General features: G+C 47.7%; 1 protein-coding gene across 1 annotated transcript; it reads right to left on the reverse strand.

The window, feature by feature from the left end:
- Positions 1 to 780: 780 nt before the first annotated feature.
- On the reverse strand, positions 781 to 9342 carry LOC143290998 (uncharacterized). The gene is made up of 3 exons (XM_076600585.1): positions 9050 to 9342; positions 1626 to 1862; positions 781 to 1417 (listed from the first exon to the last, which is right to left on the reverse strand). Exons 1-3 carry the CDS (start codon positions 9340 to 9342, stop codon positions 781 to 783), a joined length of 1167 nt encoding a protein of 388 aa, XP_076456700.1.
- Between the last annotated feature and the right edge of the window lie 3918 nt (positions 9343 to 13260).

Genomic DNA, 13260 nt, shown 5'->3' on the forward strand with positions numbered 1-13260 from the left:
TGCAGCCAGGTATGTCTGACTGGAGGGGGATGGGGGGACGTGCAGCCAGGTATGTCTGACTGGAGGGAGAGAGGGTGGATGGGGGGACGTGCAGCCAGGTATGTCTGACTGGAGGGGGAGGGGGGGACGTGCAGCCAGGTATATCTGACTGGAGGGAGATGGGGGTGGATGGGGGCACGGGTGTTGAATATGATAACAATGACAATGGCAACGATATTACTATGTTGATGATGGTGATGATGATGATTGTTTTGATGATTGGTGATAATAACGATAATAATAACAATATCATTATTATCATCATTGTCGTTAATACTAAAGCACTGAGTCTTGTGCAGAGATAAATCAAAGCACTGTCACACTGTCACAGTACAGATTCACACCCATCCATATTCTCATTCTACAGGATCAAAGACAAAACAGGATTCCAGGTAAACAGAGGGCAGGAAACTGGGCGGAGGAAGGAGGGGGAGAGGGAGGTATTGTACAGGGCACTCTCTCTCTCTCTCTCTCTCTCTCTCTCTCTCTCTCTCTCTCTCTCTCTCTCTTTACGGATGCTGTTCTGTATTTATGTTGATTTTGATGTTATGAGCCTAATCCATCGCACCAGACGTCAGCCAGAAGGCAAGATACTGCACACACACACACACACACACACACACACACACACACACACACACACACACAAACACACACACACACTTTATGTATGCTGTTCTATATTCATACTGCACTATTGCTATGTATGTTATCAGCCTCCTCCATCCCACCAGACGTCATTCAGCTAGAGGGCGCTGCAGAACCCGGTGCCCTTTTCCCTTTCTCCCCCCACCGCCCGGACACACAGCGACACATGTGTCTCAGAGTGCAGCGGTACCGAGAGCTCTGCTTGACGTAGATGAGGAAGTTAGTGGACGTGTTGATCACCTCCAGCAGGTGACTGAGGGCGATGGAGATCTTGAAGATGTTACACAGATGGCCCGTGATCAGAAAGCCCGGCACACGACTGAACACCACCAAAGCCCGAGTGACGGTGGGCGTGGTACACGTCACGTACACACAACACACCGTCATCAACATCCTCGTCACCGTCAATTCCTGCTTCTCCAGTGACGTCACGTTGGACACGGACTGACGACGCCATGCGGAGGTCACTTGCAGTCTGACGATGATGGCGGTGGTGGAGACGATGACGACGACGAGGGAAATGAAAGGGAGGGTGACGAGGAGAACGTGGCTGTACACAATGTCGATGAGGGTTCTGTAGCGGAGGTAGGTGGGGGAGAGGCGGGAGATGAAGGTGGAGGTGTTGGTGAGGGGGTTGGTGACGCGCACTGTCTGGTACTTGATGCCCAGGGCAGTGTTGAGCACGGTCAGGATGTAGACAGCCACCACGACAATCACCACCCCCATGGTCCTGAAACGTCACGTCATACACACTGTGCCATCATGGAAAGAATCACACACTGTGTGTATGTTTGTAAAGGGGGGATGGTGCGGCACTCAGTAGGGCCTCCACAACTAGTTGTTAGTGGTCAGTTTCCAGCTTGTGTTGAAGAAACACCACTGGGCGTTACACGCACGCACGCACACACGCACAGAGAGAGAAAGAGAGATTCACCGACCTTGTCTTGAAGAAGCTGGCGGCCTTGAGAGGAGAGAGGATGCAGAGACATCTCTCCACAGCGATCAGCGCCGTGGTGATGTTGGATATGGCCAGACAGCCCAGCGAGGTGGCCAGCACCAGAGTGTAGTGACGTTTCTGCCAGTAGTTCCCTTCCACAGGGTCCAGCAGACTGATGAGAGCGTAGGACTTGCCACACATGAGGAACAGCAGGAAGCCTGTGTCTGACACTGCCAGACTGACAGAACACTTACGGAAGCTAGTGAAGCGCAGGTACCATCAGCGAAATAGTACGGTCATGCTGGCAGGGTAAGAGAGGGAGAGACAGAGACAGAAAGAGGCTGGGAGGACGTGGGTTCGATTCCCAGCAAAGGTGGGCTTTTTGTTGTTGTTGTTTTTTAATTTGTTTATTCTGTGTTTATTGGCCCACAGGGGGCTCCTGTGCTGTTGTCTGAAATGGGAAGACTGGGACCACGCATTTGAGTATCACCCACTTCACGGATGCCTCTTTGGGTGTGTTGCTCAAATTTCCTGACCAACACTGCAAATGTCTGTATCTCTCGGCCCTGGTTGACGCCGGGATATCCCTAACTTGAATGGACCTCCATAGCAATATCGTCCTCATCACCACCCCCCTCCTTCATCATAAAAAAATAAATGAATATCCCAAAGTATGTGGCCTTTAATGGCCTGCTATCATGCTAACCTCAGTTTCGATCCCAATCGACTTGTGCTTGGGATGAGCCCTGTCATGGTCTTCGGTATCTGCAGTCATGGGGGCCCTGCCAGGGTCTTCGGTATCTGCAGTCTAGGGGGCCCTGCCAGGGTCTTCAGTATCTGCAGTCATGGGGGCCCTGCCAGGGTCTTAGATATCTGCAGAGTCATGGGGCCCCTGCCAGGGTCTTCAGTATCTGCAGAGTCATGGGGGCCTTGCCAGGGTCTTCGGTATCTGCAGTCATGGGGGCCCTGCCAGGGTCTTCAGTATCTACATAGTCATGGGGGCCCTGCCAGGGTCTTCGGTATCTGCAGAGTCATGGGGGCCCTGCCAGGGTCTTCAGTATCTGCAGAGTCGTGGGGACTGGCCCTGCCAGGGTCTTCAGTATCTGCAGTCATGGGGGCCTTGTCAGGGTCTTCGGTATCTCAGAGTCATGGGGGCCCTGCCAGGGTCTTCGGTATCTGCATAGTCATGGGGGGAAACTGCTGTTGGAGGGACGTGGTGGCAGTCTCCATACTGGGGGGACTGCTCACTGTGTCTGGCTCCGCGACGAAGCTGTTATTGTCGTCAGTAGGGGGCATCGTCACTAGTGTGTCAGGTCAGGGGCATAGCCCTTGCTACTTGTACCATGTAACCCAGTACTACCTGCCGTCAACAACGGACAAGGTGGAGGATGAAACCTTTCCCAACAGCTGTGAAGGCGGAAGAGGATGACCAAAGGGCAGGGGGAGCTCTTATCCTTGGCTGGAAGTCCTCCTAGGAGACGGAACTCCGAAGAAAAAACCTGCACCTGCCGAAACCGTCCTACACGTGGCAGTATCTGCACCTGAGCGTCGGTAGGCGAGAGAGTGGGATAGGGACTGCACAACTCGTCTTCACCAAGAAAAAAGTCACCTGTACTGGTCAGGCAACCAGGCTAATGTCGGAACGACGAGCTAGCCCTTCAACACCCAGAAAGCCCTGCGGCGATGGAGAAGTGGTAATGGGGACAGACATAGGATGCTGCTGGCAGTTCCTAGTCATGACTCTGGGGAAGTGGAGATAAAAGGATCCCTAAACAAAGCCTGCCTCGCCTAGTACCTAGTAGGAAACCGCACCTACCTGGACATCCAACACTAGCGGTCGAAAACAACAGAAGAAAAGAACCAGGAGTCATGCCCTGACTCTGGGTACCTAGAATGTTGGCACCTTTTTAGACAGAGATGACAGACCAGAAAGGCACACAACGCTCATTGCTAGAATGCTTGATCGCTACCAGGTGGACATAGCAGCCCTGAGCAAAACCAGGTTTGCCAGTGAAACCCAGTTGGAGGAAGTTGGATGGGGCTACACCTTCTACTGCACTGGGAAGCCAGATGGCACCCCAAGAACCTCAGGCGTGGGTTTTTCCATACAAACCAAACTTGCATGACAGCTTGAGAGCCTTCCACATGGGATAAACGATAGGCTGATGACCCTGCGTCTGAAGCTGTCCAAGGATCGCTTCTCCACAGTCATCAGCTGCCATCCCCTGACGATGACCAACGAAGCTTTCTATGAGGAGCTCATCCGCACCATTTCAGTGGGAGACAGAAAGGACAAGCTGATCATCCTTGGGGATTTCAATGCCCGCATCGGCGTGGACTTCTCCACGTGGCCAAAAGTCCTAGGACAGCACAGCACTGGCAATTGCAACTCCGATGGACTGCTTTAGCTCTCACTCTGCACACAGCAAGGACTGATCATTACCAACACCCTCTTCCAACAAGCGGAAAAGTACAAGAATACATGGGTGTACCCCTGCTCCAAGCAATGGCACATGCTGGACTATGTGATTGTCCGGCAGAGGGACAGAGGTGATGTTTCCATTACACACTGCATGAGAGGAGCAGTCTGTTGATTGGACCATTGCCTGGTACGCAGCAAGATTAACATCAGACTTGCACGCAAGCTCCAACCAGCCAGGTAGAAACCCCCTAGGAAGCTCAACATCCACCACCTCCCTATCACCAAGGACGTGCCGCAGCAGCAAATCCAAGCAGCTCTCCAAGAAATTCCTGCATCGACTGATGTATGGAGCACTTTTAGAGATGCTGCAGCTGACACACTTGGCTTTGTACAGAGGAGCCACAAAGACTGGTTTGACGAGAACAACTCTGAAATCTCCAAGCTTCTGAACAAACTGCATATACGGCATCAGGATCACATTTCCGATAAAGACTGCCAGAGAAAGGAGAACCAGTTCTTGCAAAGCAAGCAACTCGTACAGAAGAGGCTGCGTGAGATGAAGAACACGTGGTGGGAGAGAAAGTCCAAAGAGCTTCAGTCCACTGCTGATGCTCACGACATGAAGACATGTTGGTCTCTGAGCTGTGTATGGGCTGAGAGTCACAGGATCAACCCCTGTCCGAGCCTTGGATCAGACCACCCTCCTGACAGACAAGAAAGACATCCTTGCCCGCTGGGCAGAGCATTTCAATACCCTCCTCAATAGGGACTTGTCCGTACCTGACAAGGTAATTGCAGCCCTCCCACAACTACCAGTCAATTCCTCGCTAGCTGCCCCTCCCACCAAGGCCGAGACACAGAAGGCCCTGAAGCTGACAACGTCAGGAAAAGCACCAGGAGCGGGTGGAATCCAGGCTGACATCTACAAGTATGGAGGCGAGGTGCTGACAGACAAGCTGACCGCCCTGTTCCAGTCTATCTGGGAGAGAGGGGAGGTCCCCCAGGATTTCAAGGATGCTTCAATTGTCCACATTTACAAACAGAAGGGAGACAAAACATCCTGCAATAACCACCGTGCAACCTCTCTCCTTTGCATCACCAGCAAGATCTTGCCCGCATCATACTGAACAGACTGGTTGACCATGTCTCCTGACTAAGGCCTTTGACACGGTGAACCGCCGTGGTCTGTGGAAGATCCTCCTAAAGCTCGGCTGTCCAGAGAGCCTAATCCAGCTGATTTCGTCATTCCTCGATGGCATGCAGGCGAAAATACTGATATGTCGGATCCGTTCCCTGTGGTAAATGGAGTGAAGCAGGGCTGTTCTTCATCCTCTTCTTTGCCATGCTGATCGACGCCTTCCAAGACTGACCGGGGCATCAGCATTCAGTTTCGCACAGACGGCTAACTTTTCAACTTGCAGCGACTCCACACCAGGTCCAGGGTGTTTGAGGCACTGTTGTGACAGTTCCTCTTCTCTGATGACTGTGTGATTGCTGCACACACCCATGAGGACATGCAGTTCATTATGGACAGGTTCTCAACCTCCTGCAGGTGCTTTGGACTCACCATCAGCCTCAGCAAGACTGGGTCCATGTACCAACCAGCTAGCTCACAGAACGCCAGAGGAGGACACACACCGACAGATAAGTCTGCCTGCCTACTCATCCGTCGGTCCGACGGGAGACTCCATCATCTTTGTTGCAGGGTGTATCGTTGCAATGTGGGTGTATCTTTGTTGCATGGGTGTATCGTTGTTGCAGGGTGTATCTTTGTTACATGGGTGTATCTTTGTTGCAGGGTGTATCTTTGTTACAATGTGGGTGTATCTTTGTTGCAAGGTGTATCTTTGTTCCAGGGTGTATTGTTGTTGCAGGGTGTATCTTTGTTGCAGGGTGTATCTTTGTTGCAATGTGGGTGTATCGTTGTTGCAGGGTGTATCTTTGTTGCAGGGTGTATCTTTGTTACAATGTGGGTGTATCTTTGTTGCAGGGTGTATCTTTGTTGCAATGTGGGTGTATCGTTGTTGCAGGGTGTATCTTTGTTGCAAGGTGTATTGTTGCAGGGTGTATCTTTGTTGCAAAGTGTATCTTTGTTCTAGGGTGTATCTTTGTTGCAGGGTGTATCGTTGTTGCAATGTGGGTGTATCTTTGTTGCAGGGTGTATCTTTGTTGCAATGTGGGTGTATCTTTGTTGCAGGGTGTATCTTTGTTGCAGGGTGTATCGTTGTTGCAATGTGGGTGTATCGTTGTTGCAGGGTGTATCTTTGTTGCAAGGTGTATTGTTGCAGGGTGTATCTTTGTTGCAAAGTGTATCTTTGTTCTAGGGTGTATCTTTGTTGCAGGGTGTATCGTTGTTGCAATGTGGGTGTATCTTTGTTGCAGGGTGTATCTTTGTTGCAATGTGGGTGTATCTTTGTTGCAGGGTGTATCGTTGTTGCAGGGTGTATCGTTGTTGCAATGTGGGTGTATCGTTGTTGCAGGGTGTATCTTTGTTGCAAGGTGTATTGTTGCAGGGTGTATCTTTGTTGCAAAGTGTATCTTTGTTCTAGGGTGTATCTTTGTTGCAGGGTGTATCTTTGTTGCAGGGTGTATCTTTGTTGCAATGTGGGTGTATCTTTGTTGCAGGGTGTATCGTTGTTGCAGGGTGTATCGTTGTTGCAAATGTGGGTGTAACGTTGTTGCAGGGTGTATCGTTGTTGCAGTGTGTATCTTTGTTGCAGGGTGTATCGTTGTTACAATGTGGTTGTATCTTTGTTGCAGGGTGTATCTTTGTTGCAGGGTGTATCTTGGGTGTATCTTTGTTGCTGTATCTTTGTTGCAGGTGAATCTTTGTTGCAGGGTGTATCTTTTGTTGCAGGGTGTATCTTTGTTGCGATGTGGCTGTATCTTTGTTGCAGGGTGTATCTTTGTTGCAGGGTGTATCGTTGTTGCAGGGTGTATCTTTGTTGCAGGGTGTATCTTTGTTGCGATTTGGCTGTATCTTTGTTGCAGGGTGTGTATCTTTGTTGCGATGTGGCTGTATCTTTGTTGCAGGGTGTATCTTTGTTGCAGGGTGTATCGTTGTTGCAGGGTGTATCTTTGTTGCAGGGTGTATCTTTGTTGCGATGTGGCTGTATCTTTGTTGCAGGGTGTATCTTTGTTGCAGGGTGTATCTTTGTTGCAAGGTGTATCTTTGTTGCAGGGTGTATCGTTGTTGCAATGTGGGTGTATCTTTGTTGCAGGGTGTATCGTTGTTGCAGGGTGTATCTTTGTTGCAATGTGGGTGTATCGTTGTTGCAGGGTGTATCGTTGTTGCAGGGTGTATCGTTGTTGCAATGTGGGTGTATCGTTGTTGCAGGGTGTATCTTTGTTGCAGGGTGTATCTTTGTTGCAATGTGGGTGTATCGTTGTTGCAGGGTGTATCGTTGTTGCAGGGTGTATCGTTGTTGCAATGTGGGTGTATCTTTGTTGCAATGTGGTTGTATCGTTGTTGCAGGGTGTATCGTTGTTGCAATGTGGTTGTATCGTTGTTGCAGGGTGTATCGTTGTTGCAGGGTGTATCTTTGTTGCAAGGTGTATCTTTGTTGCAAGGTGTATCTTTGTTCCAGGATGTATCGTTGTTGCAATGTGCGTGTATCTTTGTTGCAGGGTGTATCGTTGTTGCAATGTGGGTGTATCTTTGTTGCAGGGTGTATCGTTGTTACAATGTTGGTGTATCGTTGTTGCAATGTTGGTGTATCGTTGTTACAATGTGGGTGTATCGTTGTTGCAAGGTGTATCGTTGTTACAATGTGGGTGTATCGTTGTTGCAGGGTGCATCGGGTGTATCTTTGTTGCAGGGTGTATCTTTGTTGCAGGGTGTATCGTTGTTGCAGGGTGTATCTTTGTTGCAATGTGGGTGTATCGTTGTTGCAGGGTGTATCGTTGTTGCAATGTGGGTGTATCTTTGTTGCAGGGTGTATCTTTGTTGCAGGGTGTATCGTTGTTGCAGGGTGTATCGTTGTTGCACGGTGTATCGTTGTTGCACGGTGTATCTTTGTTGCAGGGTGTATCTTTGTTGCAGGGTGTATCTTTGTTGCAATGTGGGTGTATCTTTGTTGCAGGGTGTATCTTTGTTGCACGGTGTATCGTTGTTGCAATGTGGGTGTATCTTTGTTGCAGGGTGTATCGTTGTTGCAATGTGGGTGTATCTTTATTGCAGGGTGTATCTTTGTTGCAATGTGGGTGCGTCTTTGTTGCATGATGCAGCTGGTGGATAGCATAATTTCCTATCTGTACGAGTATTGATATGGTACTGGTGTGTATTGTGTCGCTTTTCCTGCTTTCCTGACAGGCCTGGAAAAGTAGTGCCAGCAAGTCCCCGACAGCCGCCACTATCCCCTGTTTCACACTGCGTCAGAACCTTCCGTGCGCGGATTGGCCTGATAAGTCATCTGCGCACCCACAGAGCCCAACCCACCCACCCCTAGGATGACTAGATGGTCCTCGTTGATCCCGACGGACGAACCACACTGTGTCGTACAATGGCGTGTTATGATCGTACAGTGTGATGTAGTTATATGCGTCATGTTCTAATGTGTATCCATGGATTTGCCTGTTAAGAGGTTTGGTTTCTTCTGTCCACTTGTATTCCTTTGTGTGCCTTCTAATGTGTGTGTGTGTGTGTGTGTGTGTGTGTGTGTGTGTGTGTGTGATGAGCATACTTATTGGTGTACAAAGCCACCTGAATGGCCATGATGAACAACCGTTCTAGTAAATGTGTCGTGTTGTATAATACACGATATGTAACACATGATGAGACATTGGCAGAGCCATCAAAACATCCTTACCTAAACAAACACAGGTTAATTCTGTACATGATGAGACATTGGCAGAGCCATCGAAACATCCTTACCTAAACAAACACAGGTTAATTCTGTACATGATGAGAGATTGGCAGAGCCATCAAAACATCCTCACCTAAACAAACACAGGTTAATTCTGTACATGATGAGACATTGGCAGAGCCATCGAAACATCCTTACCTAAACAAACACAGGTTAATTCTGTCCGACAGTCCCTGGCGAGCAAAGACAGCCATGTTGATGACGTTGGTGATGATGCCAAAGGTCACGAGGACAGGAAACATCCCGACATACACCACAAGGTCCACCATTTCTGCCACAAAGGGACTGACAACGTTCCGGGGATTGTCGCAAGGTAAGAACACGTGATGCGGGATGACAGTGGAGAGATTCATATCATCCATGTCGGAGTACATATCAACGGTCGTGTCTCCGCGGAGGTGTGGTGATGGCAGTGTGGATGCGACACTCATCGTCTCTGATGTCTACACTCTCCTCTGGTGCAGATCATCAGACAGACACAAGCCTCCAGCAAAGTAGCTCTGTGTACTGTCAGTCTGTGAGTCACGTGTCAGCCTGCATGTGATCACACAGAGATGTTGGAATGTTCCTTTGGAAATGTGTTCTGGGTCTGAAATATATGCCTGAAATAAAGTTGTTTGAGCCGAACACAATGTCGTCATTATGATCAACAGAGAGGGAATAAAGGAGAAATGTGGGTATAGTGCATACAGTTTATTTATTTATTTTTTTATCTATTTTATCATTTTGGGTTTGTATGCTGCATGTTTTATTGTTTCCATAACCCACCAAATGCTAACTTTTTTTCACACAGATTTAACTATAATACGGTTCTGCTGTTCTTCAGAAATATATAGGTAAAATGTTTGATGACTGTAAAGACATTCTTAAATCAGGCATGACTGAAACATGTGATGGCTTCCTCCAAATGACTTCACTGGTTTACTGTGAGCACGTTCTGAGAACACTGCTGGTACTATTGTCTTTCTTCAAACAGAAGGTTCTGGAAATGGTTATTCTTCAACAGATTCCACCAAAATACCATAGCGCATTACCAGAGTACCGCCAGATATATCTGAATCGGATGTCGTATTGCCAAAGTGACATTGTGAAAACAAAGGTTATTAGAGTGTGGATGTGTTAATTTATCACAACAAATGTTATCAGAATGAAGCGATGTGTTCTTCATCCAAATGTGATAAGAATATCGCCATGTGGTTCTGAAAACAAATGCCATGAAAGGACAATTGGCATCAAGGTGTTTTTTAGTATGTTGTTTCATCTATCAAACTAATATTATCAGAATGGCAAAATTTCTTTGTTAAATGTTAAAATAACTTCACTGTTTATTCCCTCAAAGCACGTCATACCATAATGTCACAATTTCATTCTTGAAGAAAAAGTTATGAGTTTGCTCAGTTTCATTTCTCAACTACTATCCAGATGTGCCCGCATTTTTTCTCTCAAGAAATGCCTTTGAATCACACACACACGCGCGCACGCACACACACACACACACACACACACACACATATATATATATATATATATATATATATATATATCACATAATATATGTTGCAATAGATGTAATCTGGCATGTGTTTATCCCTCTCTTTGAAACGCTTGAAAACGGACGTGGGCCAGTATCAAGTGGCTGAGCCAGGCACAGAGGGGTTAATTTCCACGTGACACCCGGACAACCCATGGCACACAGCTGTAGGACAGCCTGAAGCCTCTCACCCACCACACACAGCTGTAGGACAGCCTGAAGCCTCTCACCCACCACACACAGCTGTCAGCTGGAGGGTCCAGGTCAGACTGTATTCACATTTAGCTTGCAGGCATTCAGGTCAGAAGTCTGCGACATTGATGTTATCGTCACCTGCACCATCCCTCAACCCCGCCTCCAACCCTTTTCCATCCAACCCAGTAAAGAAATCCACGCATACATAATGCCTTTGCTACTAGTTTCTAATTTGTTTTAAATGTCAGTTTTCGGAAGGTTAGCGAACGAAGAAAAAAGCGATAGTTCTATCACTGACTGTCACTTACTCTCCCCATATAATACTCACTCTCCTGTACACATTTTTACTGAACAATAGACGTGTGAATCTAACAGATACCAACCCATCTACCACCCTCCCTACTGGTCATGCAAGGTTGTAGGTTGTAGCTGTGCTGCTGAACCGATTTATCTATTTATTCATTTATCAGTTCATTATTCCTGATTGTTGTTTATGATCCAGCAGACCACACATGACTATGTCAGTGTCGACATATAGATCCGGAAGAAGCTGAAAGAAAATCTTCCTTGGCTAAATACCCCAATATATTTCTCTGTCTATATCGAGTTTGACACTGACAAGATGGATAGCAGCAGCACTTCAGGAAAGAACCGTCGTCCTACGCCTCGGAGATTGGATGTCTGCACCTTCTAAACTATCCATGGGACTGCCACAAGGGTCTCCACTCTCTCCTGTCCTCTACAACGACTACACGAAGGGCCTTGCAGACTTAAACAACAATGGAATAGCTCGGGTGCTTACTCTTGCGGATGATGGCCTGGTCTTCAAAACTTCGAAAGATGCTCAGGAAAGAACTAAAGCTGTCCAGAAACAACTAAACAATATTGCTCAATGGTGCAAAGACACAGGATCTTCCATCAGTCCAGCGAAAGCCCAAACGTTGCTGTGCACCCTCAACAACAGAACCGCGAGCAAATCACCACCACCTGTGTCATTCGACGGGATTCAGATCGAGAAAACCGAATGCCTACGCTACATAGGAATACAGTTCGACAGGATGCTGACCTTCAGAAAACATACGGAAAATACTGTTCTCAAATGCAAAAAAGGGCCTTTCAGTCTTAAAAGCAATAGCAACCAAAGGTATTGAACAACGCCACCTCTTCCTGCTATACCAATCACTCGTCCTCAGTGTGATTGACTACGGACTTAGGCAAACAACACCATCTCAAAGCAACCTCCTAAAATTAGAAAGAGTTCAAAATGAATCTATGAGGCTGATCCTTGGAACAACAAAAGACACGCCCACGGAAACCATGCGATACCTGCTTGACCTTCCTTCAGTGCAGGCCAGAAACAAGTTAGAACAGGTTAAGACCTACTTCAAAGCATTAGAAAACCCTAAAAACCCACTGCATGACGCAGTCAAAGAGCCAAAAGGCAGCCGTCTAGGACGAGGAAGATCATGGATGGGGCAAGCAGAAGACACAATCCAGCTAGTATGCCGACTACAAGACCTGAAAGAAACAAAAGAATGGGAGAAAAACCCCGAAAACCTCAACCATCTATTCAACACAGCCACTTCACCCACTCTAGGAAGACATTGTCGGGAATGGCCAGAGGGCAAAACTGATGCGGAAGTGAAGCTACTCATAGAAGAAAACAGTAAAGAAGAGGACATCATCATATACACAGATGGCTCAGTCACCAAAGACCAATCCGGTTGGAGATTCACTGCGAAACAAAATGGAAAAAAACAATTAGGGAAGAGAATGCTGCCTACAAAGTCACAACCTCCAGCCTAACGATGGAAGTTGAAGCTGTGACACATGCCCTCCTGTGGCTATCGTCTATCCTTATGCCCAGAAACCAACATGCCATGATTCTAACCGACTCAATGAACCTCATACAGAAAATTGAAAATGGAATGGGAAGCCCAGAGTGGCATAAGACAATGCGCAACTTTCAGATTAAAAACCTTACATGGTCATACTGCCCGGGACATGCAGGTGTTAAGGGAAATGAGCGAGCTGACAGACGTTCTGGTAACGCAACAACAACGAGCGGCCAACATCTAGGAAAAGAAATACAGGCAGAGAGAGGGAGCAGCCGTAAGTCTAGCTTGAAAGGTAGAGCACGATGCTTTGCAAATCAAACAAATATCGGCATCATTTCCATACCAACATTGCTTAAATTTCTTCAAAACGTAACAGTCTCTGTGGGCTTTTCCAAATACAATAGACTGAGCAACACACTAGACGCCACGTTCTTGGCATCAGAGATCTTTCCCCATCCCTCTTGCGGCCAATCAGTGGCAGCTTCTGTGCGTGTGTGTATGTGTGTGTTTGTGTGTATGTGTGGGTCTGTGTGTTTGTGTGAGTTTGTGCATGCGCGAGGGTGTAAGTGTACACAAGTGTCAGGAGAGTTCTGTGCACGTGTGTATGTGTGTCTGGTGTGGGGGTGGGGGATAGAGGATGAGGTATGTGTGTGTATGCATGCCTACACTGTGGGAGCAACGGAATATTGGAACGTGCGGGTGTGCATATATATATATATATTTGTATATATGTGTGTGGGGTTGGGGTGGGGGATATGGGCGTGTGTGTGTGCGCCGTGGAAGCT

The sequence above is a fragment of the Babylonia areolata genome, chromosome 16, assembly GCF_041734735.1.
Source record: "Babylonia areolata isolate BAREFJ2019XMU chromosome 16, ASM4173473v1, whole genome shotgun sequence".
Taxonomy (NCBI): Eukaryota; Metazoa; Mollusca; class Gastropoda; order Neogastropoda; family Buccinidae; genus Babylonia; species Babylonia areolata.